Here is a 26,575-nt window from a genome sequence, read left to right on the forward strand (position 1 = left end):
TCTTACACAGAGGACCTTTAATGTGCTACAAGGTTAATAATACAAAACAAGCAAAACACAAAAGCATGACCATGTTGGATTGCCATAAAGGAGATGGCATGACATGACATGACACACAGCTCAGTCCAACATCCTCTCCACAATTTACAAAGCATTTCCAGCTCTTCTACTGGGTCTGTGTGAAGATATGAAACAAAAATGAAAGTTACATATTCACTTTATATTATTGTATTTTTTCTGTGATGTAATAGGCCTATACATAGGCTATTTATAATGCAAAACCACATTACTAGAACAAGTGTAAAGCAATCTAAAAGCATTTATAAAAAAACAACAATGTTTGAGTCATAGATCAAATGGCTGTCAAAATGCTCATTCATTTAAGTAAACACTTACTTGCAAAAGTCCATTGATACGCAGGCCTTTCTGGGATCATGGACGTGGAGAAAAGTATTGACCAATTGCTTTTCATATTTTTTAATAAAATCGTGGCACTCGCGTTTCACCCAATTTGGACAGATTCCCTTGAGCTTTTCAACAATTTTCTCCTGCAAAAATAGAATAATTGTTGTGTTAAAATATATTCAAGGTATTGTATGAAGCAACAAACTGGTATACATATGTACAGCAGTGTTTAAAGGACAACTGCACTATTTTGTCTGTAATGATTTAGAACCCCACTTACCGTTTTTTTTATGTTTGCTGCTCTCTCCGTTCTTTGGCTAATTTAGATGTTGTCTTAAGGTAATTGGCTTTACAATGGCTTTACAAATATGTTCTTAAAAACAACTTAAACATTTTTTTATTTTTTTTAACTATCCATCTTACTAAGTGGTTAGGGCTATTCACTGGCATTCCCTACAAGGTTGAAGGTGAAATATGGCTTCTGTCATTTTTTATTTGACATTTTGTGAATAAAAACATGCATTTACAAAATGCTACATAAAACACGAGAGAAGACATGTTTCTCTACCAAAATTGTTATGGGATCAGTGAATTAACACTCCAGAAACCAAATGTTTAGGGTTTTAGAAAAATATTTGGACATTCTAAAGCCAGTTGAGACAAAATCCAAATTAACCAAATAACAAAGTCAGCAGCAAACATGAAATAAATGGTGAGGGGGACTCTAAAACATTGGCAACTCAGAAAAGGGGCTTAATGTTGAAAAAAGTTCAGTTGTCCTTTAAAGGGACAGTTTGGTCAATTTCAACATGCAATTGTAATGCTCACACTACCCTGGACTTGTCAGTGCCTGAGATTTTTTTTTCTTCTTCTTCAGCCGTTTCCGAGATCCTGGTCATTGTAATGGGGGCAGCTCTTTGTTTACATTTCAAAAAAACATTTTTATTTATTTCCAAAAACATCCAAAAGGTTATAAAACATCAGCAGACAACTAGCAAACAGCATTACCTTTTGGGAAAATATTTGGAGTTGGCCTATGTTTCACTTTTTAAAAATGTAAACAAACGCTGCCCCCATTAGAATTGCTCATATCTCGGAAAGGGCTGAGCCAAAAAATGTGGCATCACCAGGTACTGACAAGTCAAGGGTAGCGTGAGCAATACAACTGCATGTTGAAATTGACCAAACTGTCCCTTTAAGTTGAATAACCCAAGAATATCTTTGGCATGGCACGAAGGGAAATACAATTTCTGTGCTATACTTTGCCATGTGTTTTCTATACATGTGATCCTGTACAAAATATATGCAAATGATTTGTCTATACTTCTACATCAATAAGTGAAGGGATTATTAACACTTGTGTCATTTACCTCGGTCATGTCTTTGTGAGCGTGACCAGTAGCCTCCAAGAGCTTCCTTATAACAAATGTGCAAATCTCACATTGCACCCTGCCTTGAATCTGTAAAAGCAAACAGACAGATTGGTGGAAAAAACACACTATGCTTATTCATCATTACCACATGAACAACATGACAGAGATTTGTGTCGATGGACAAACTGATATCTGGCAGTGTCCTGTGCTATTCACATTGTGTCTACACCAAATATACACAGTGTTTTTCAACAACCAAAATATTTTTAAGCTAAATAATATTTTTTTTGTCTCATCTCACTTTTTTTTTTTTTTAAAGATGGTAGATAGATACACAATGATAGGCATAGTGACCAGGGCTGCTGTATGTTAAAAAGCACACAAATATGTACATGTATAGGCTGACACATTATAAACAGAGTATGCGCATCAGAGAGAGAGAGAGAGAGAGAGAGAGAGAGAGAGAGACAGAGAGAGAGACAGAGAGAGAGACAGAGAGAGAGAGAGAGACAGAGAGAGAGAGAGAGAGAGAGAGAGAGAGAGAGAGAGAGAGAGATAGAGAGAGAGAGAGAGAGAGAGAGAGAGAGAGAGAGAGAGAGAGGCCCCTTTAAGCCAAAAGTGCCCTATTTCTCCCTCAGTCCAGCCCTCGTCATGTGTATATAGGCACACATGCATGCATTTGTGCATGTGTTCATGTGGGTTGTTGGGTGCATGAGGGTAGCCTGGTTCCTACAGACCTCTGTGTGTTTGAGCTCTGGAGCCCCCTGGTGGCGCTCAACACACACGGAGACCTAGAGTACATTGTAAAAAGTAAAAGGTTCCCTGAAAAACAAAGTACTCTTGAAGTTCTTGAAGAACCAAGTTCGGTCTTCAGAGAACCCAGGAACCCAAATGGTCTTTGAAGAACCCTTTGATTGCCAATGTGGAAGAACCCCTAATGGTTCCCTAAGGAGCATTGGGTATTTTTTCCAGAAAGTTTGGGTTCTTTTAGGGTTCCTCTGAGAACTTTTACATTCCCTCCATGATCCTCCATAGCCTGATTAAGGCGTATGATAGAGAGGTATAGGGTTGACTTTAAGACAGGTCGCGTTAGGTAGTTTAAACCCTTAGCACAGAGCCTGTAACCTTACTGTCACCAAAGTTGTAAGGGCTTTTTCTTAATCTGTTACGCAAGGCTCTCTGTAATGTCAACGCAATGTTGTTATGACGTAGTTGAGTATTTTCAGCAAAAAGTGAATAGGCCCGCCGGCGACCCCATCTGCACTAAGAGGCTACATTACATTACATTACATTACATTGCACTTAGCTGACGCTTTCATCTACTCAAAGCGACTTACAGTTATTATTTTTCAGGGTATTGGTTACAGTCCCTGGAGCAATGTGGGGTTAGGTGCCTTGCTCAAGGGCACTTCAGCCATGGATGGAGATGTAGGGAGAGGTCAGAGGGGATTTGTAACTGCAACCGAAAGAACAACTCTCTATAACCACTATAGGCTACTGCTGCCCCCTAGGCTACGCAGTCTCAGAGCAGGGGTCCGTTTCTCGATTCTTGTCGTTGCTAACCGTCTAAAGACCGTCTTAAGACCATCTTAAGACGTGACACCATTGCCTTGGATTTAGTGGTGAGCGTCACTGTTGAGAGAGAGTTGAGTCGCTCTTACGAAGGACGTTGCTACCATCGTTAGCAAAGACGCTTTCGAGAATGCCACCCCAGAAACACTTGTTCATGGATCCATGAGGTGCCACATCTGTCAGCAGTGACAGGGTGGCTCCTTCACGCTGGGCCCTGGGGCTGGCAGTCACACATATACATATAACACGGTGCAACACTGCGTATAAAGCATTAATACCAACTGACAAACTTCAGTACAACCAGAGGAACCATATCTCCTGCATTGTTGACATTGGTTGAAACCATGGGCCACACTTTCCTCATCGTGATGTTGCTGTTGTCAGGTGAGTTGAAGAGTCAAAAACCTTATGCATGTGGGTGTTTCTATAATTAGGGGTACATTTCAGAGCTTTTCTGTGTTTTCCTGGGGTTTTTTTTTCTTTCAATAAATGCTTATTCAAAGATTATGGATTTAAACTTAGGGGACATGGACTTGAAATGTACTCCTAATTATAGAATGGCTCATGTGTCCAAGTCTTTTATTTCAAGACTTTTTAAAGTTGAAAATAGAATTTTGAAAGTAAGACGTTCACACAAATATGATCATATCCAACTCGTTAATAGAATGAACTGAAGATGGTTGAGACATGACTCATGTAATTTTCAGTAATCAGGTGTCCTGATGCTCCATCTCTCCACAGGTATGTGTGACTATGGAGGCTGTGCAGAGGGGAAGCATAGGGATGGAGGTGTCAGACCTGGCTGGAACAATCCTGGGCATGCAGTGACAAAGCATAGTCACGCTGGCAAGGTACAAAAAGCAATCTTTCTTCTATCAAGTGTGGATGATCAGAAACATAATGTTTGTAGCCACTTTTACTGTTCTGTGTGTGTTACAGAAGAATATAATTTTTAGAACGTACTGTAATACATTTTGGATATCATCAGAGGAGTAAACATTGTCATAGGTCAGTTTTATTTATAAACATAAAATCAAGTCAAGTCAAGTGTACTTTATTGACAAAAATCTATGTAGCAGGGTTAGCACAGAAGTTTGAAATTGCCTTTGACCAGTCTCAAATGTGCAGTTTAACTAAACAAAGACATTTAATTAAGAAATTGATAATAATCTCCATCTTTCTCTCTCTCTCTCTCTCTCTCTCTCTCTCTCTCTCTCTCTCTCTCTCTCTCTCTCTCTCTCTCTGTATCCTCATGCTCATAATGTGTCAGCCTATTCATTGACATATATTTGTGCTTTTCAACATATGTTGCCCTGGTCACTATGCCAATATCATGTCTTTCATCTTCCTTTAAATAGAGAGGAACTCTAAACATTTAAACGGAAGTAACAAACCCAAAATGAAACGAGACTGAAAAAAACAAACATTTTTTTAAAGATTTTTTTAAGTTTTAAAAAGCTTAAAACTTACAAGCATTTTGATGGTTGAAAAACAAAATATATACAGTATTTGGTGTAGACACAACATGAATTGCACAGGACACTGCCTGATATCAGTTTGTCTATCTATCGACACAAATTTCTGTAATATTGTTCATGTGCTCATGAAGAATAAGCATAATGTGTGTTTTCCCCACTAGTCTGTCCGGTTTTCTTTTACAGATTCAAAACGTGGTGCTTTGTAAGATTTGCAAAACTGTCATACTGAAGTTGAAAAGGTCTATTGGTCACACAAACCTTACGAAGGTAAATGACACAAGTGTAAATAATCCCTCAAGTTGTTGATATAGACAAATAATTTAAATGTATGTTGTAGGATCACACTGTATTATAGACAACACAGGCCAGTATAGCACAGATTTCCATTTGTGCCATGCCGAGGATATTCTTGGCTTATTCCACTTTAACACTAGCAGTGCCACTATGCGTACACCAGTTTGTTGCTTTGTACAATACCTTGAATATATTTTAACACAACAGTTAATCTATTTTTACAGGAGAACGTTCTTAGAAAGCTCAAAGGAATCTGTCCAAACATACGTGGGTTTAAAAAGAGGTGCCAAAATTTTGTAGCAAGAAACACAGTCAAATTGGTAAATACTTTTCTCCGCCTCCAAGATCCCGCAAAGGCCTGCAGAGCAATGAAATTTTGCAAGTGAGTGTTTCCTTTAATGCATATGCATTTTTGACGGTCATGCAATGTGATCTATGACTTGTGATCTATGTGATCTATGATTGTTTTACTTTGCTTTTAAATTGCTTTATGCCACTTGCACTATACAGTAATGTGGTTTTCCCTCATAACTATTTTAGAATAACAATAATATAAAGTGAATATGTAACTTTTATTTTTGTTTCATATTTTCACACAGACCCCGTAGAGGAGCTGGAAATGCTTTGTAAATTGTGGAGAGGATGTTGGACTGTTGTATGTCATTTCTTGTCATTTTTTTATAGCAATCCAAAATGTTTTAATGTTTTGTATTACAAAACTTGTAACACATTAAAAGTACTCTGTGTAAGATTTCCCTTCTCACCTTCAAACTTGCCAGGACGAAGTGTAGATATATAAATCTATTATAAATCTATAGCTATTACAATTATTCTGTCATTTGTGAAATGAATGAGGATGGACAGCACCCCATGTACAGATGTAAAATGTAAAGGCAAAATTAGTACTTGATATTTATGTTGTTGGTGGTCAATATTCATAAAAAAGTACAGTAGTGGACATGCAGCACAACTTTTGGTGACAAACCAGTACCACTATTGTATGTAGCCTTCTGTGTGTTATGCACAGTACCTTTAACGAGACACTGAGAATTGTTGACGCCTTTTTGTCATGGATAGCCTACTTCTGCTTTGTTGTGTTTTATGACACGGACAAGATCAGTGTGGTCCAGCAATGGGCAGGATGAGGTTTAGTGCCTTGCTTAGCGTTGCACCCAGGGTTCGAATCCGGCCTGGGTCATTTCCCAATCCTACCCCATCTGAGGCTGACAGGAAGAGACTGCAGAGAGTGACCAAAACAGCGCAAAAAGTCATAGGCTGCCCCCTGTCTCCCATACCCACCATTTACAACTCCCACTGCCTAAGCAGAGCCAGGAGTATCATTAAAGATCCCTCACATCCTGGCTTTCATGTTTTCACACTGTTGCCCTCTGACAGGCGCTACAAGGCATTACCAGCCAGGACCAATAGGATGAGGAACAGCTTCTTCCCCAAAGCTGTTGTGACAATGAACTCTCACTTACTGGACAATGTTCATCTATAAAGAATTGTGCACCTTGTAGGGAAGCTCAAATCTCAGTATAGCCTACTTTGTATAATGACAATAAAGGCTTTCTATTCTATTTCTATTCAATTCTATCCTATTCTATATCTCTCTCTCCACATTCGCTTCCTGTCGCTCTTCACTGTCCTATCTGAAATAAAGGGGAAAAAAGCCCATGCAAATATTAAAATAGCGCTAAATACAACTCTCTAAGTGTTAATTCAACATTCAAAAAGTTGACATGAACACTAAATTGAGTGGGACCATATATGGTCAGAAAAGTGTTGAATTAACACTGCACTGCAATTAACACAATGACACTGTGAAGACCAAAAAGCACAGATGACAGCGATAGATCATAGAATGTTGCCATTACGCCCAAACAATGTCTAGAATGCAGGACGGCTTTGCAGCCCAAGTAGGCCTATATGCACAATGTCTTCAACCTTACGCACTAACCTTGGTTGATGGGAGTGTTTGGCCACATTTGTGTGACAAATCCTGTGAGACAGGACTAAAAAAAACACACATGAATACAAAACTCTCTCTCTCTCTCTCTCTCTCTCTCTCTCTCTCTCTCTCTCTCTCTCTCTCTCTCTCTCTCTCTCACACACACACACACACACACACACGCACACGCACACGCGCGCGCACACACACACACACACACACACACACACACACACACACACACACACACACACACACACAACTAACCTACTCGAATTCGAGACGATTCGTGTAATGAATTGTTGATAGGCAGACTGAAGGGACCTTTAGTTGAAACCTAAGGATCTTTAGTTCAATTTTAAGGACCTTTCGTAGGCTTTTGCGGTAGACGGACCGTCCTCGACTAAAGATCCCCTGCCTTATACTAATGGTCCAACGTTTTGTTCGAATGGTCCCTTCAAGAATCCATTCGACGAAAAGACCTGTACCCACCTACTCATACATGAATTTGCTATTCTTTCTCTGACACATTCATTGACAGCATAGGGACACAATATAGACACAGCAAGACACAGTATAGGGTGGGCTTGAGTGTAGTTTGAGTCAATGTGAATAATTTGGGGAAATCTAGCCATTGAATTTGGTTGTCATTTATGCATAAATTAGCATGAATTGCATTGGACCTACGGTAGCCTACTTTATAAACATGACCCGCAGTCGTGCTGTAATTGATGTAGCAACAGTATTACATCTACTGTGTTTCTTGTCTAATCCATTCTCCTTCTAGAAAGCGGGACCCTTTTGTTCGCTTTGTACACTTCTTGTGAGGAGATTTCAGAAAATGTGTAACTTTAGCAAGGTAAAAGCCTCGTTTCTTTCCATTGTATTCAATTGTTTTAGATGTTGAGTTAGATGAAAAGAATTCAAAAAGAGGGCCTGTGCCTTTCAATATGGCTTTAGTTATGTGGTGGTGCGTTGGCTTGAAATATTGAGTAATGCAAGTCAGAAAGTCTGAAGCTCGCACTCAACAAGGACTTGAAAAGAGATGCCCAAATAAAGTGGGTTTTTAATGATCTCACAATATGCCGTGCTATATTTACAAAAGTGCAAACGTTTTGGGTGATCCCATCCTCAGTGCAAAAAAAAAAAGAGAAAAGAAAGAAAAAATCTTTAGACGTTCACATCCATTGTCTCTGTAGAGGACCACACATTCCCTTGACATTAGACTGCCCTATATAAAGGCAAAGTGCAGCAACGACATATTTGGTCAAAATTGAGTTTAGATTGACAATGGTCTTTATAACATCTCCTTTATCTTCTGACAAAGCCTTGTGGTTCAAATGTGTCAAGTTTTAGAGATATTGTGTGAAATTTGCAACCACAATAGGCCTATCTAACCTATGAATACTTTTTTCTGAGTTTCAATGTTGGCGTAATAACTGCACTTTGCCTGTGTAGGGCAGAATAGCCTACATTACTGAAAGGACAACTTTTTTAAAAATATAAAAAATCAATAGATTTCAATGTCTATATTTGGATTAAAAAACATGATGCCATAATGACATTGCCATGGGCCCTTTTTTCCTCTCACTCCAACGGTATACAGTAGGCCTATTTACAAAATGCCTTGCATGTATTTCTGCACAGGAACAAGTTGCAGAAAAGCTGGAAGAGATTTGTAGCAAATTGTATCTTGGCAAAGAAAGGTGCAGGAAGTTTGTTGGAGAAAACAAAGACAAATTGTCGGATGGTTTTACCAATCCCAAATCACCCTGCACTTTCCTGAAGTTTTGCTAGTAAGTACCAATTTACAATATCAATGAACATACCAGTAGTATATACCGTATTTTCCGGACTACAAGTCGCACTTTTTTTCATGGTTTGGCTGGACATGCGACATATACTCTGGTGCGACATATATATGTTTTTTTTCTCCACGGGAGAGCACTATGTGCGCAACTAGGCCTATGTTGTGTTGCTTAATACCACTGATAGAAAAAATGTTACAACTTAGGCTACCACAACAAAAAATAGCATTTACAATGACGACTGAATAGAAATATACCACCCAAAAGAAGTTAATATAGCCCACTGCTGAGTTCAAGCTGAAAGTAATTAAATATGCAGCCGAAAATGGCAATAGGGCAGCTGAACGAAAGTTTGGATGCAATGGAAAACTGTTTGGGGACTGGAGAAAAGCGGAGGAAAATGTGCTGATGAATACAGGACCTAGGCCTATGTGTTCTCGAACAACGCGCGCGCTGCGAGTCAACGGTCTTGTTACGGGCTCCATGACATTGCCAAAGAAATGAATAAGACTTTTGCGGAAGTCAGGGAGCTCGTGGATGTATCGCGTTATGCAATGCAATCCCCTCTCGTGGATTTATTTGCGCTATGCAACGCAATCTCCTCTCTATCCGAGAACGAGCGTCTGTGTTATTAAAGACAGTCAGTCGACTTCCAGGTGAAAATCGGTCATTTCCGCGAGTTTCTGACAAACGAGCACAACGTGACACTACCATAGGCTACACAACATGGATGAAATCCCCATCACCTTTGATACCATCATGGGCTGAAGTCTCAGGGTAAAGAAAGGCGTGCTCTGGAGACGGAACAAGTTGCCTCGAACCCTCCCACGGTCCAAACGCAAAACAAAGCCGAAAATTGAATGTTATTCTGACTACAGGGCAACATGGCGCGTTATCACTGTTTCTTCCTCTTTTTCTTTTTGTGGTTTTATGGCGGTTGGCAAACCATCTTAGTTGGTGCATTACCACCACCTCTGAATGCGTTGCCACTGCTTCAGATGCTGGTTTAAAACAATGCCGTCTTTGAGCAGGAGCTTACCATGCGCCAGTTATCACAACATAGATTCCATGGATAGAATAACCTTTCAAAAATGTGCGACGATTAGTCCGGTGCGACGTATATATGTTTTTTTCATCTTCAAAATGCATTTTTGGGCCGTTGCGACTTAAACTCCGGAGCGACATATAGTCCAAAAAATACGGTACAGTAGGCCCTATATTTATTTGGATCTTCCCCTTAATTTGATCTACTAACCTTTGTTGCACAGTCAAACATCGCTACTTACAATATAATCTATTATATTTGCATTGGTTGGACTTGTCTTGATGTAATTTTAAGATCTGTTATGTCCACACAGAACGCAACAGCCCCTATGAGGACCTCTGGCCCGGAAGTGAGCCGTTGGTGATGAGACTGCTGTAGGGACTGACTTCTGCTTCTTGCTATTTGATTACTATTGCTTTTGTACTCATCTTACCTTGACCCTTGTTCTCTACTCTCTACACACAGCCCCCCCCACCCCACCAAGATGAAAATGGAGTGGCAAAAACACCCCAATAATGACGCTGATGTTGATTGTTTTTTATCTGCCTACACACACTTCAGTCAATAAAAACATTCTCAAAATTTGAGAGTGTGGGTGCCCATGAAGTTAATTATGAAGGTCCATCCCTAGGTCAATGCCTAATGCCTACTACGTTCTGTAAAAGAAACTTGTAATGGCATTGTTCCAGCAGATGGCAGGATTACCTAAGTGATCTGCCTCTGGGCTGATCTCTCCGTAGCATTGTTCCCATGCTTTTTCATTCAATTAAATCCTTTGGTTCAGATCTTTGTCTTCCAAATGAACATTCTCTTCCTGTCTAAATGTGTTCAGAGAGTGCACCTCTGCCATCTGGCGGACAGACGCACCTCAAATGTACAAACAAAAAAAATAAACGTGGGCCTACAGTGCACACAAATCAGACGATCACATAACCATCTTGATGGAAGTAAATTTTAAAGTTTTTTTTTGTCTTTTTGACTTTATTTATGATAGGACAATGAAGGTGTCGCGAGTGAGAGAAACAGGGAAGGGACGACAAAGGAGCGGGATTCGAACCTGGGTCAGCCGCATGGTAGACGAGTGCCCTACCGGTTGGCCACAGCAGGGCCTGACAGAAGAAAATTTGGGCAGTCGATTTGACTTTGAGAAAAAGTAAAAAAAAAAAAAAAAAAAAAAAAGAAACCAGAGTGCCACACTCTCCTGCTCTTCTTTTTATTTAAACATGTAGAGTAGTAGAGTAGAGTAGAGTAACTTTATTGATCCCCAGGGGGAAATTCAGGATGTAATAGCTATGGGGCCTATGTGTAAATGGTATTTATATTGTCACTACTTTGCCCTGACAGCCAGGTTTGAAGAAGAGAGGGGAAATCTTACACAGAGGACCTTTAATGTGCTACAAGGTTAATAATACAAAACAAGCAAAACACAAAAGCATGACCATGTTGGATTGCCATAAAGGAGATGGCATGACATGACATGGCACACAGCTCAGTCCAACATCCTCTCCACAATTTACAAAGCATTTCCAGCTCTTCTACTGGGTCTGTGTGAAGATATGAAACAACAATTTAAGTTACATATTCACTTTATATTATTGTATTTTTTCTGTGATGTAATATACATAGGCTATTTATAATGCAAAACCACATTACTAGAACAAGTGTAAAGCAATCTAAAAGCATTTATAAAAAAACAACAATGTTTGAGTCATAGATCAAATGGCTGTCAAAAATGCTCATTCATTAAGTAAACACTTACTTGCAAAAGTCCATTGATATGCAGGCCTTTCTGGGATCATGGACGTGGAGAAAAGTATTGACCAATTGTTTTTCATATTTTTCAATAAAATCGTGGCACTCGCGTTTCACCCAATTTGGACAGATTCCCTTGAGCTTTTCAACAATTTTCTCCTACAAAAATAGAATAATTGTTGTGTTAAAATATATTCAAGGTATTTTATGAAGCAACAAACTGGTATACATATGTACAGCAGTGTTTAAAGGACAACTGCACTATTTTGTCTGCAATGATTTAGAACCCCACTTACCGTTTTTTTTTTATGTTTGCTGCTCTCTCCGTTCTTTGGCTAATTTAGATGTTGTCTTAAGGTAATTGGCTTTACAATGGCTTTACAAATATGTTCTTAAAAACACCTTAAACATTTTTTTTTTTAACTATCCATCTTACTAAGTGGTTAGGGCTATTCACTGGCATTCCCTACAAGGTTGTGTCATTTTTTATTTGCCATTTTGTGAATAAAAACATGCATTTACAAAATGCTACATAAAACACGAGAGAAGACATGTTTCTCTACCAAAATTGTTATGGGATCAGTGAATTAACACTCCAGAAACCAAATGTTTAGGGTTCTAGAAAAATATTTGGACATTCTAAAGCCAATATTTGGTCATTCTAAAGCCAGTTGAGACAAAATCCAAATTAACCAAATAACAAAGTCAGCAGCAAACATGAAATAAATGGTGAGGGGGACTCTAAAACATTGGCAACTCAGAAAAGGGGCTTAATGTTGAAAAAAATGCAGTTGTCCTTTAAGTTGAATAACCCAAGAATATCTTTGGCATGGCACAAAGGGAAATACAATTTCTGTGCTATACTTTGCCATGTGTTTTCTATAATACATGTGATCCTGTACAAAATAAATGCAAATGATTTGTCTATACTTCTACATCAATAAGTGGAGGGATTATTAACACTTGTGTCATTTACCTTGGTCATGTCTTTGTGAGCGTGACCAGTAGCCTCCAAGAGCTTCCCTATAACAAATTTGCAAATCCCACATTGCACCCAGCCTTGAATCTGTAAAAGCAAACAGCACAGATTGGTGGAAAAAACACACTATGCTTATTCATCATTACCACATGAACAACATGACAGAGATTTGTGTCGATGGACAAACTGATATCAGGCAGTGTCCTGTGCTATTCACTTTGTGTCTACACCAAATATACAGAGTGTTTTTCAACAACCAAAATATTATTAAGTTTTAAGCTAAATAATGTTTTTTTTTGTCTCATCTCATCTCACTTTTTTTTTTTTTAAGATGGTAGATAGATACACAATGATAGGCATAGTGACCAGGGCTGCTGTGCTGTATGTTAAAAAGCACACAAATATGTACATGTATAGGCTGACACATTATAAACAGAGTATGCGCATCAGAGAGAGAGAGAGAGAGAGAGAGAGAGAGAGACAGACAGACAGACAGACAGACAGACAGACAGACAGACAGACAGACAGACAGACAGAGAGAGAGAGAGAGAGACAGACAGACAGACAGACAGACAGACAGACAAACAGAGAGAGAGAGAGAGAGAGAGAAATGTTGGTTACCTGACCAGGATGCCTACTGCTTGTCATTTCTTCTCCAGGTTTGTCCCAGGAAAGCCTGACACCATCCTCGGGCATCACCTCTGCCACCATCCTGGCACCATCCTCGGGCATCACCTCTGCCACCATCCTGGCACCATCCTCGGGCTCGCCCTCTGCACAGCTTCCATTGCCACAGATACCTGTGGAGAGATAGACCTGAAGATTTCATGTTCATCACCAATGTCCAAGTTTAGAAATATTGTAAGCAATACATGCACAATGCACATCCAATAAAACAGGTGCTGGATCTAACAGACACATAAAAGGAAAGTCCACAAACTGTTCCTGCTCAGTCACCGATTTGTTCAACATTACATTTCAGTGTGCAACACTGGCTGATTTTCTGAGGGTTTCCAATTCATTCATAGAAGGTTCTGCATTTTTTGACTCACCCGAGGACAGCAACAGAATACAGATGGAAATCTGTTTCCATGGCGCCACCATTGCGAATCCAGGCGATACTTGGTCCCTCTGTTGCGCTCCAAGTTGGTGGACAGTAATGTTGTGCGTGCAGTGACATGCGACTTTCAAATTTATAGCTGAAAAATCCTGTACTGTGTGTTCATTTCAATGCTGACAGTTGTCACATGTGGTTAGCCGGCCTCACGGTAGTTATTTGGAACAGTTGTTGAACAGTTCTTCCCTACAAAGGCAAAGTGCAGTAACTAGGCTATGTAGCCTGATTATCACCGACTTTCAAATCTCTTCGAGACTTGGTCTGACCAAGAGCATAACCATTAACATTTCCCAAATGTCATGGTAGACCCGCCTCCCTTGGTTTGCGTCCCGACAAAGTGGGAGGAGTTCCCGATTTTTCGGGAGCTCAGAAAGTACTTACATTGCTCTTGACCTGACTAGATGCGACGCTGAAAGTGTTGTGTCACTATAGGCCAGTCAATCTAGCGTTTGACCAGGGACAAATTGCAATAGTAATCATTCCTTGTTTTTTGTAATCCCTAGGTATGTCTAAATAACATATTAAAAATCTACAGCTTTATATTTAGTGGAACATACTTTTTTTCAAGGTCAAAGTTGGAGATTTCCCATTCATTTTCCCATAGGGAGACAATAGGAGATACTTGGGGAATAGGCAAAAATTTTAAACAATAAGATATCAATTTGAAACTTTCGCAGTAATTTACTCAAGCAAAGACAAAGATCTTTTGTATTGCAAGTTATCTGAAATATGATGATTAAATATGCAAATGAGATCACATCTACTTAAATATGTGATAAATTATGCAACAACGGGCAAAACATAAAACAAATTGCAAAAGTAATGATTTACACTTTTTATTGATACTTAATCCACCCTACATCACATATGAAAAATCTACCTTCATCACTTTAGTGGAACATACTTTTTTGAAGGTCAGAAGTAGCAGATTTCCATTGCATTTTGCCATTCAGTGGGTAAAATCGGATACTTTTGACCTCGGGAAAGGTATGTTCCACTGAATTGATGAAAGTAGATTTTTAATATGTGATGCAGAGGGGTTGAAGGATCAATGTAATGTATGAACCATTACTATTCAGTGTTTCCCACAGAAATTTTGGAAACTATGGGGGCAGCCGGGGTTTATTTTGTCCGGGGGGGGGGTGTCTTCTCACACGGGGCCTTTTTTTTGGGGGGGGTGTGGGGGTGTATTCTTGCAGCGTAAATGCAAAACGGCAAAACAATGACTACAGTATGACATTGGCGCATGGAGAAACTGTAGGCCTGGGCCTATATTTCAGCCATTTATATTTTGAAGGCTACATAAGATTTTACCCATGACTTGTATAATAGTAGTACATTGTCATTGTCAAAAAATGCAGTACAGTGAATAATTTCTGTTTACAACACAGTTTTCGTCCCTCATGCAGGGGTCTGGGAAACAATAATAAAACAAAATAGGAGCAGAGATAAGAATTTAAGAGCACTGTGAAATTGTTAACGCATAGACAAAAAGGGTCTTAGAGGGTAGGCTATGCCTTTTCCCCAACACATATCTGTAGGCGTACACATTCTACATGAGGGGTGCTGGTCACAGGGCCAGTTTTTTTCCAAAATTCCTCCCATTAAAAGGGCTGAACAACATATTACACAAAGCCTAGGAGTGTTAGTAAACTCATCCCAACTGTCCCTTCTCTGAAGGTTTTTTATATATTGCTTGCTCCCAAACCCCAAGTAAACTACAACAACTTGACTAGGCTTTTGATCCCTGTCTTTCAAGCACTTGTGGTTCTCTCTATAGCAGGGGTGCCCAACCTTTTTTTAACCAAGATCTACTTTTGAAGTTTGATGGTCTGCCGTGATCTACCAAGTCAAATTCAAGGATGTCAGTATGAAAATATAAGATCACCATTTATTAATCACCATTATTATGAACAAAATGTTTTTAGTAGGCAACTATGGCCGTATCTTTTCAGTGTGTATTTAAAGCGTGTTGAATAGCCTATGTTTACAAAGCAATGCAGCACTGATAGTATGCAGAGATAATTTCAGTCATACACAAGTCATAAACAACTGAAACAATTTCAAAATGATAAACATTTGGTATATAAAAGGCACATAGGCCCCTATTTCAAAAATATGACGAAGCATATAATCATGCCTTCAGTGGTATAGGCTAGCAAATTAAAAAGGCTCAGAAATTCACCATTTGTATGGGGTAAATAGTAGGTTACTATGAGAGAGAGAGAGAGAGGAGAGGAAGAGAGAGAGAGAGAGAGAGAGAGAGAGAGAGAGAGAGAGAGAGAGAGAGAGAGAGAGAGAGAGAGAGAAATGAGAGAACTCATTGGATTGGTTAACACCCCTGTTAAGTGTGACTTCTTCTATGAAGGTTTTTTTTTTCAGCTCTCTGGGACAGTAGCACAGCAAAGGCTTTCTATTGTGAGTTTGGCCAATCGTTTTGTCCACAACTGAAGCAAGAAACAGCACAAATTGAAGTGAATTCCATATGTCAACAACTAACATTTCCCTTACACGCGGCACGCGATGTAAACGCAGTTAGCGATGATGCATGCGACTAGCGATTTGGACGAAGATCCTCGCATATCGGCGTGTCATAACGCATCGTTGCGCACATTGTCCCGATGTTACACGTGTGCACACATGAATCAACTGTAATACCCTTACGGTCACTTCCTAATGCTTTCCCCTCATTCTGTGTTACCGTGGGACTACTTATCTAACCAATACAGAGTCTATAGGATGTATTTACTCCAGGAGGAAAATGCGAAGGAAATTCAAAATCGTAATTCAAATCGTTTTAACAAAAACGGATATCGTTTAAAAAAAAAAAAAGTAAAAAAAAAAAAAAATTTTTTTTTTTTTTTTTTTTTACATTTTCGTAAACTATGGCGGCCAAATTTAAACTATGGCGGGCCGCCATAGTTTCCTCAATGTAGGCCTATGGGAAACACTGCTATTGCAATTTCTTTTATGCTTGGTCTGTTACACGTACCACAGATTTTAGCACATAGGCCTATTTCATATGACCTCATATGCATATTTCATCATCATATTTCAGAAAACTTGCAACACAAAAATTGTTTGCCTGAATGTGAGTTACCATCTGTGTAAGTTTCAAATGAATATGCCATAGTTTAAAATTTTACCCTATTCACCTTATATTTCCTATATTCTCTCCCTATGGAGAAATGAATGGGAAATCTGCCAACTTTGACCTCGAAAAAAAAGTATGTTCCACTAAATATAAAGCTGTAGATTTTTAATATGTGATACAAGGGGGTTTAAGGATCACTTAAAAGTAGGAACCATTACTATTGCAATTCGTCCCAGGTTTGGGCCTTTTTAGAGCTAGATTGAATGGCCTACTAGGGCATGGCCTGGCTAGTAACTATCCCAACATTGAAACTGAGAAAAAGGCCTTCAAACTTGGGTATTTGGTTAGATAGTTACTGCACATTTGACATAGCAATAACATAGTTAAAACAGAACACATTTGGATCATATGGGTTTGTCACAAAATAAATAAAAACTGAAAACCATTTTGTGAAGACCATTTTCAGTCTAAGCTCAATTTTGGCAAAATAGGCTATGTAGTTACTGCACTTTGGCTTTGTATGGCAGAGTTGCTCTGACAGTGTGCAGACTCATGGATCCATCCCACCACAGCAACCACACGTCAGCAGTTATGGTATGCACACCATGTCACCCTCACCACTCAAGCTGCTGTCACGGCAGCAAGACGTAGGCCCACATGTCACAAATTGTCCTTACAATGCAAATTAGGATGAAGCTCTATACACCAATGCATGAAAGAGTACCAAGCGTTAAATGTGTATTTGGTTAGATATTCCAGAAAACGTTGTCTGTTGATTTGGTCACAGACCGAAAGCCAATGTAAAGGATCCTGGATTTCTTGGATAAACAAACAATCCAGGATAAACAAATATAACAACATTTACAAATATGATGAATGACTTACAAATCAATGTTGCCTACCAACATTCACAAATAGCAAATAGCCTAACAGAAATCACAGGCAATGAAAGATAATGTAATGCTATTCATAAATATCACAGCACAGTTCCATTTAGGCTACTTTCAAACCGATCAACATGCACTGAGCATATTTTTTTAAAATATATTTTTGGGGCTTTTTCAAATGTATTATTTTGCTATTTTACCAAGCGATTTAGGCTACCAAAAAGTGGCCCAATTTACCTTATGTCACCCTACACAGTATTTGTGACTAGTTTTATATTCATGTGTGCTTTTTTGAGTCCTGTCTCACAGGATTTGTCACACAAATGTGGCCAAACACTCCCATCAACCACAGTTAGTGCGTAAGGTTGAAGACATTGTGCATAGGCCTACTTGGGCTGCAAAGCCATCCTGCATTCTAGACATTGTTTGGGCGTAATGGCAACATTCTATGATCTATCACTGTCATCTGTGCTTTTTGGTCATGTGACCCACAGTGTCATTTGCAGTGTTAAGTCAACACTTTTCTGACCATATATGGTCCCACTCAATTTATTGTTGAATGTTGAATTAACAATTAGAGAGTTGTATTTAGAGCTATTTTAATATTTGCATGGGCTTTTTTGCCTCTATTTCAGATAGGACAGTGAAGAGCGACAGGAAGCGAATGTGGAGAGAGAGATATAGAATAGAATAGAATAGAAAGCCTTTATTGTCATTATACAAAGTAGGCTATACTGAGATTTGAGCTTCCCTACAAGTTGCACAATCCTTTATAGATGAACATTGTCCAGTAAGTGAGAGTTTATTGTCACAACAGCTTTGGGGAAGAAGCTGTTCCTGGCTGGTAATGCCTTGTAGCGCCTGCCAGAGGGCAACAGTGTGAAAATATGAAAGCCAGGATGTGAGGGATCTTTAATAATACTCCTGGCTCTGCTTAGGCAGCGGGAGTTGTAAATGGTGGGTATGGGAGGCAGGGGGCAGCCTATGGCTTTTTGCGCTGTTTTGGTCACTCTCTGCAGTCTCTTCCTGTCAGCCTCAGATGGGGTAGGGTTGGGAAATGACCCAGGCCGGATTCGAACCCTGGGTGAAACGCTAAGCAAGGCACTAAACCTCATCCTGCCCATTGCTGGACCACACTGATCTTGTCCGTGTCATAAAACACCAAAAGTTGTGCTGCATGTCCACTACAGTACTTTTTCATGAATATTGACCACCACCAACATAAATGTCAAGTACTAATTTTGCCTTTACATTTCACATCTGTACATGGGGTGCTGTCCATCCTCATTCATTTCACAAATGACAGAGTAATACAAATGACACAATAATTTTAAAAGCTATAGATTTATAATAGATTTATATGTCTACTTCGCCCTGGCAAGTTTGAAGGTGAGAAGGGAAATCTTACACAGAGGACTTTTAATGTCTTACAAGCTTTGTAATACAAAACTCTAAAATATTTTGGATTGCTTTAAAGAAATGACAAGAAATGACATACAACAGTCCAACATCCTCTCCACAATTTACAAAGCATTTCCAGCTCCTCTACGGGGTCTGTGAAGATATGAAACAAAAATAAAAGTTACATATTCACTTTATATTATTGTTATTCTGAAATAGTTATAAGGAAAACCTTATGTGGAAAACCACATTACTGTATAGTGCAAGTGGCATAAAGCAATTTAAAAGCAAAGTAAAACAATCATAGATCACATAGATCACAAGTCATAGATCACATTGCATGACCGTCAAAAATGCACATGCATTAAAGGGAAAACTCACTTGCAAAATGTCATTGCTCTGCAGGCCTTTGCGGGATCTTGGAGGCGGAGAAAAGTATTTACCAATTTGACTGTGTTTCTTGCTACAAAATTTTGGCACCTCTTTTTCAACCCACTTATGTTTGGACAGATTCCTTTGAGCTTTCGAAGAACGTTCTCCTGTAAAAATAGATTAACTGTTGTGTTAAAATATATTCAAATATTTGTACAAAGCAACAAACTGGTGTATGCATAGTGGCACTGCTATGTTAAAGTGGAATAAGCCAAGAATATCCTCGGCATGGCACAAATGGAAATCTGTGCTATATTGGCCTGTGTTGTCTATAATACAGTGTGATTCTACAACATACATTTAAATTATTTGTCTATATCAACAAGTTGAGGGATTATTTACACTTGTGTCATTTACCTTCGTAAGGTTTGTGTGACCAATAGACCTTTTCAACTTCAGTATGACAGTTTCGCAAATCTTACAAAGCACCACGTTTTGAATCTGTAAAAGAAAACCGGACAGACTAGTGGGGAAAACACACATTATGCTTATTCTTCATGAGCACATGAACAATATTACAGAAATTTGTGTCGATAGATAGACAAACTGATATCAGGCAGTGTCCTGTGCAATTCATGTTGTGTCTACACCAAATACTGTATATATTTTGTTTTTCAACAATCAAAATGCTTGTAAGTTTTAAGCTATTTAAAACTTAAAAAAACTTAAATAATGTTTTTTTTCAGTCTCGTTTCATTTTGGGTTTATTATTTCCGTTGAAATGTTTAGAGTTCCTCTCTATTTAAAGGAAGATGAAATACATGATATTGGCATAGTGTCCAGGGCTACATATGTTGAAAAGCAGAAATATATGTCAATGAATAGGCTGACACATTATGAGCATGAGGAGAGAGAGAGAGAGAGAGAGAGAGAGAGAGAGAGAGAGAGAGAGAGAGAGAGAGAGAGAGAGAGAGAAATGTTGGTTACCTGACCAGGATGCCTACTGCTTGTCATTTCTTCTCCAGGTTTGTCCCAGGAAAGCCTGATACCATCCTCGGGCATCACCTCTGCCACCATCCTGGCACCATCCTCGGGCATCACCTCTGCCACCATCCTGGCACCATCCTCGGGCATCACCTCTGCCACCATCCTGGCACCATCCTTGGGCATCACCTCTGCACAGCTTCCATAGCCACAGATACCTGTGGAGAGATAGACCTGAAGATTTCACGTTCATCACCAATTTCCAAGTTCAACAGTAGTGTAAGGAGCATGCGCACATCCAGTAAAACAGGTGCTGGATCAAAGAGAAGGAAACTCACTGTATATCACAGATTTATTCAACGCTTCGGTAGCAACAGTGTACGACACTGGCTAATTTTCTGTGGGTTTCCAATTCATTCATTGAAGGTTCTGCATTCTTGAACTCACCCGAGGACAGCAACAGTATGCAGATGGCAATCTGTTTCCATGGCGCCACCATCGAGGATCCAGGCGAGACTTGGTCCCTCAGTTGCGCTCGAAGTTGGTTGACAGTAATGTCGTGCAGTTAACGTGCGACACTCAAACTTATGGCTGAAAATCCCCTGCTGTATATTAATTTCATTGACAGTTGTCACATGTGGTAAGCAGTCGACAGACTGTTGGCCGCACAGCCGTTGACAGCTTTGCAACCCACCCCTCATTTTCTTGGGCCCAGGACAACTGACCCCTCTGTCCCCTCCTGTCGACTTCCCTGTTGGTAGACCCATGGGCCCATTCCACCTCAGCAACCCCAAGTCAGACGTTATGCTCATTATATCACCCTCACCCCTAAAACCAATTCACGGCAGCAAGACCGACGTACGCCCACATGTCACAAATTGACCTTACAATGCACATTAGGATGAAGATCTATACGCCAATGGATGAAACAGTACCAAACAGTAAATATTTTATAAGATATTCCAGAAAACTTTGTCTGTTGATTTGGTTACAGTCCAAAAGGCAATGTCTGTACAGGGGTAGTTGATGTAACGTGTTAACTTTGCTGTCACAGGCTCTAAAAATTAAGTAAATTCATGCTTTCAAAATTGTCAATGCTTTAAATGATTAAACTAGTATCTATGTTGTGAAAAAGTAGTGTGTAATAAATCCAGAGTTTAAATAAGTATACTTCATTTTGAGTCAAATGTCACATTTGTCCTATGGTGTGACTATCACAAGCCTGCTGGTTCTCCATATTAAAACATTTTTAAATAAATAATCAAAGCTCAGTCACTTGTCTAAACAACTCTGGCATGTTTTTCAAGGTGTATATCTTAGCAAGTGGCAATGCTTAATTTTTTCCTGTTTTTCTGAGACAGTATGGACTTCTGAAACGTTGTCACAGAAAACAATGTCCTGTGGTGTGACGTCATATTTTTGGGTAATTCTGTGGACAATTATCTATTGTTGAAGCTCCGCCTGTACATAAATTGTGACTTAAGACCCTTAAGAAGTCAATGGCAAGGGTGGATTTTAGTTTTTTCTCTCAGAGATCTTCAATCAATCAATTACGTTTTGCTACCACAAGATGTATTAGTTTTGTAGTCCTTTGGTGTGACAGCCATAAAATACATTTTGGCAATAGTGTATCTTTTTTATATTTTTTTCTTATGTAGATATATTTTATTGAATTTATTGTATTTTATTTTATTTATTAAAATGCATTTTTACTAAAGGTGAAATTGTATTTCAGTTGGCAACGACACAGCTTTAAATTAACTCAAAAGCTCTTAAGTCGTGATGGTAAAAGTCCTTTGGTGTGACACTTTGGAGTATCACACCAAAGTACAAGCAGGTCACACGAAAGGACTAGATATCTGAGAAACAGCTTTTAAAACAACTGGTTGTACATTTTTAGTTTGTTTTTGTTTGACTAGATAAATATTGTGTATTCAAATTACTTATTCCTTCATCGGCCATTGGAATTTTTACTTAGATACAAAGGATATAAAATGTCATGAATGGTGCTTTGAAACCATAAAATAGAACAGTAACTGTGAAGGAAAGATGAGTGAGAGAGTATAGAGAAGTATAGATGAATAAAGTATGCGGTGGAGAGCTCAATATAGCATAAATGTGCTGTCCAGTTTGAGATACCAAACAGACAGGTGAGGTGTGATGGTCATGCCAAGGTCACACTTCAGTATGAGTCTTATGAGCTCTTCAGGTTAAATTTAATGACTGCATGGCTGTCATTGAGTGTTACGATAGGCTGATAAGCAATGACCTAAAGACTTAAGCGTAAAGTGTAGGTCCATATTGACTACAGTAGAGTAGAGTAGAGTGGAGTAGAGTAGAGTAACTTTATTGATCCCCAGGGGGAAATTCACGTATCCAATAGCTTACATAAATGCACAAATACACAAATGCCCACATGGACATTTCAAGACACAAATATCACAGGAATAGTCAGGGAGGGGAAAATAAAAAATAAAAATAGTAAAGATATAAAAACGTAAAAAAGGTAATTGTGCAGAAAGACATTCTGTGAGTTGCGATAGACCAATGCAGAAAAACATACTCTGTCAGTTAAGGTAGACAATCTTAACATGACCTGGAACAAGTATTGACGGATACATCTATGATATAGTATAGTATGTAGACGTAGGCAGTGTACAGAGTATGATAGGGGTGGGAAATTCTCACAATGTCACAGTAAAGTACAGGTAAGTGTATTAGGCAAACACACACACACTCACACACACACACACACACGCACACACACACACACACACACACAAGAGGTTTCCCAGTCTGTGCCAGCTCTGGCATCTCAAGCAGTCCAGTCCCCTGTTATAATGTCCTTCTTTGTGTTGTTAAACAGCTGAATTGCCCATGGGACAAAGGATTTTATTAGTCTGTCAGTCCTGCAGGTGAAAGCACGGAGTCTGTGGCTGAACAGACTCAGTTGGTTAGTGAAGGTGGCGTTAAAGGGACAGTTTGTTCAATTTCAACATGCGGTTGTAATGCTCACACTACCCTGGACTTGTCAGTGCCTGAGATTTTTTTTTTCCTTCTTCAGCCGTTTCCGAGATCCTGGTCATTGTAATGGGGGCAGCTCTTTGTTTACATTTCAAAAAAACATTTTTATTTATTCCCAAAAACATCCAAAAGGTTATAAAACATCAGCAGACAACTAGCAAACAGCAGTACCTTTTGGGAAAATATTTGGAGTTGGCCTATGTTTCATTTTTTAAAAATGTAAACAAACGCTGCCCCCATTAGAATTGCTCATATCTCGGAAAGGGCTGAGCCGAAAAATGTGGCATCACCAGGTACTGACAAGTCAAGGGTAGCGTGAGCAATACAACTGCATGTTGAAATTGACCAAACTGTCCCTTTAAGGGGTTGATGCTGATTGTCCATAATAGAGTCTAGTCTGCTCAGTGTTCTGCTCTCAGTTATTTAGGTAAGTGTCTCCAGCTCCATGCCCACCACTGATCCCGCCTTCCTCACCAGTCTGTCCCCACCCCACCCCAGCACGTCGCAGCAAAGAAGAGCACGCTGGCCATGACAGACTGGTAGAACATAAGCAGAAGTCGGCTGCAGACATTGAAGGACCTCAGCCTTCTGAGGAAATAGAGCCTGCTTTGGCCTTTCCTGTAAATGCATCTGAGTTTGTGGACCAGTATGATCAAAAGACAAAATAATCATGTTGATACATTTGTTTCTGGTTCAGTTTTGGATTTCTGTCCTTTAGCGTGACATGAATGTCCTATGGTGTGTCATTTTTTAAACGCTCAAATATTTGTTTGAGCTTAACAATATGTTTGAAAAACACTGAATATTGCATTAGGGAAGAACAAATTATCATCCCTGAAATGTTAGTATAAATTCGGGCAATTGTGAACATTTAAAATGAAAGATATCCCTGTATTTCCTCGAAGGTTTCTAATAAGCTCACCTCTAATGGGAAGAAAAATCCTTAAATGGTTATTTCTCATTAAATTAAGACTTTTTTAAAAAAAATGCAATAAATATGAAAAGTGTAACAATGTTCATAAAACTCCATCAAGCCATTTCTACATTACTTGATATATATATTTCTTAACATCACATCAAAGGTCATATTTTCAGTGGTGTCAACAATGATCGATTCGCCGATCTGAATCGATCCGGGGCATGGACAATCCAGATCCAGATCCGGCAAGTTCCAGAATCAATCCGGCAATTTTTTTAAGTTTCAATTACTTCCATGGATATTTCGGGAGCAAATGAATGTTAAATTAAATAAAAACACTTCAAAACATTGCAAGACTGATACAGACTGATACAGAAAACAGCCAATAAATTGTTGCTCAGTATCTGACTACTTGTATTTCCTCATCATGGCTGAACATTTGCTTTGCGTTCAGTAGAAATGTAATGCATTGCAATGCATTGTAGAATTGAATCGAATCGGATTGGATCTAATAGAATCGAATCGAATCGGATCTACTACCTCCCGAATCGTGATCGAATCGGATCGTGAGGGCAGTGCCGATCCACACCACTAATATTTTCAGCAAATTGCTTTATCAACGCAAATAAATAATCAATTAATAGATCAACATTGTGACCACTTGGATTTTTTGAAAGATTAATTGCTGCACTACGTAGACATATATTTTTTCCCCTCATAAACAATGTTTTGTGAAAAATAATTTTTTGCTGCCTATCTGTCATCTACCCACAGATCGTCATTCAATCAGGCCATGGGATCCTGGATTTCTTTTTGAAGCACGAGACTGAGAGACATTCCATTCCTTATGGAGAGAGATCGGTTTCCTTTTTAACAAAGGAATATCAAACCAATCCCAAATACATGTAATGTTCCAGATATAAGACATGAGAGAAATCACAGGAAATGAAAGAAAAGGGGGGAAAAACCTCGGTTCAGAATCAAACCTGGGTTACCTGCGTAATATGGCATCTTAGCTTATTGAGCCACTGTCCGCACCACTATACGTACATACAGTATAACTACATGCACTTTTGTATTCACGAGAGTTGTTTGTTTGAGTCCTTTCTCACAGGATTTGTCACACAAATGTGCTCAACCAATCCCGTCAACCAAAGTTCAAGCGTAAGGTTGAAGGCCTACTAAGGCTGTGACGCCACCCCGCATTCCAGATATTGTTTCAGCAACATTCTATGAACTGTCTATTGGAGATGTCCGTGGGTTTTGGTCATGTCACCCACAGTATTTGCAGTGTTAATTTAACACTTTTCTGACCATATATGGTCCCACTTCATTGAGTGAATTAACGTCTAGAGTGTTGAATTAACTCTTAGAGCTAGCACTATTTTAGATAATGTAGGGTAACTTCAAGATACATTTTTAGGCAAAAAATCAGAATAGTGTTGTATTAACACTGCAATATTTAGCAGTAATATGCTGCAATATTTATGCAGCTGTGTCGGACTGCAAGTCCAAGAAAATAACTGTGTGGCAACCTTCCTCTTTCTCATGACAGGGCCGGCCCGAGGCATAAGCCACACCCCACACCGCCCAGTGAGCAGCATACTGTAGTTTTAGGAAGAAAGAAATTAACTCTCCACCACATTCCCCAGTCATATATTTCTTTCTCATATACCACTTACTGTCACAATGGAAACAGGAAGCATTATATATAGGGGGCATCTCAATGACGGTGGGTACAGCATCATTTTTCATGTACCACGTTTAATTGTAAAAACCCAACAATAAACACAGAATATAATGAAGAGTAATAGTTTTGAAGCGAAACAAAGATATTCCTTCGTGATAAATGGCTTTCTATTTGCGCAAGTAAATGAAGCTTATGAAGCATCTGCTGCTGAGTAGGTGGTAGTATGAGGGGCCCCCGGATGAAATTTTGCTAAGGGCCCAGGCTTGGGCCGGTCCTGGCCTGAAAATATAGGCTAATAGATAATACATCAGTAATAGATTATAATAACCAGGACATCGATCAAGAACCACTCGATTATCCAACTACAGTTTACTTCCTTGCTAAGAAGATAGAAAACAAAATAGCCAGGAGAATTTAAATTACCAAAGAA

The 26,575-nt window shown here is 39.1% G+C and overlaps 1 protein-coding gene and 2 long non-coding RNA genes across 4 annotated transcripts; 1 reads left to right on the forward strand and 2 right to left on the reverse strand.

Moving 5' to 3' along the window:
- Positions 1–13,897, reverse strand: LOC134435275 (prosaposin-like). Of its 2 annotated transcripts, none has more exons than XM_063184160.1 (5): positions 13,710–13,897; positions 13,279–13,457; positions 1,776–1,865; positions 397–548; positions 1–175 (listed from the first exon to the last, which is right to left on the reverse strand). In XM_063184160.1, exons 1-5 carry the CDS (start codon positions 13,759–13,761, stop codon positions 145–147), a joined length of 504 nt encoding a protein of 167 aa, XP_063040230.1. In that variant the 5' UTR covers positions 13,762–13,897; the 3' UTR covers positions 1–144. The 2 variants fall into 2 exon arrangements, with proteins under 2 accessions (XP_063040230.1, XP_063040229.1); XM_063184159.1 differs by lacking the exons at positions 1–175; positions 397–548; positions 1,776–1,865 and adding exons at positions 11,296–11,470; positions 11,686–11,837; positions 12,655–12,744 and having other exon boundaries at positions 13,710–13,823.
- Positions 7,859–10,302, forward strand: LOC134435277 (uncharacterized). The gene is made up of 3 exons (XR_010031990.1): positions 7,859–7,932; positions 8,721–8,869; positions 10,240–10,302. It is a non-coding gene; the product is annotated as an uncharacterized LOC134435277 (long non-coding RNA).
- Positions 13,898–19,601: 5,704 nt separating the features above from the next.
- Positions 19,602–20,641, reverse strand: LOC134434803 (uncharacterized). The gene is made up of 3 exons (XR_010031937.1): positions 20,516–20,641; positions 19,946–20,029; positions 19,602–19,695 (listed from the first exon to the last, which is right to left on the reverse strand). It is a non-coding gene; the product is annotated as an uncharacterized LOC134434803 (long non-coding RNA).
- Positions 20,642–26,575: the final 5,934 nt, after the last annotated feature.

Source organism: Engraulis encrasicolus, chromosome 19, assembly GCF_034702125.1.
Source record: "Engraulis encrasicolus isolate BLACKSEA-1 chromosome 19, IST_EnEncr_1.0, whole genome shotgun sequence".
In the NCBI taxonomy this organism is placed as follows: domain Eukaryota; kingdom Metazoa; phylum Chordata; class Actinopteri; order Clupeiformes; family Engraulidae; genus Engraulis; species Engraulis encrasicolus.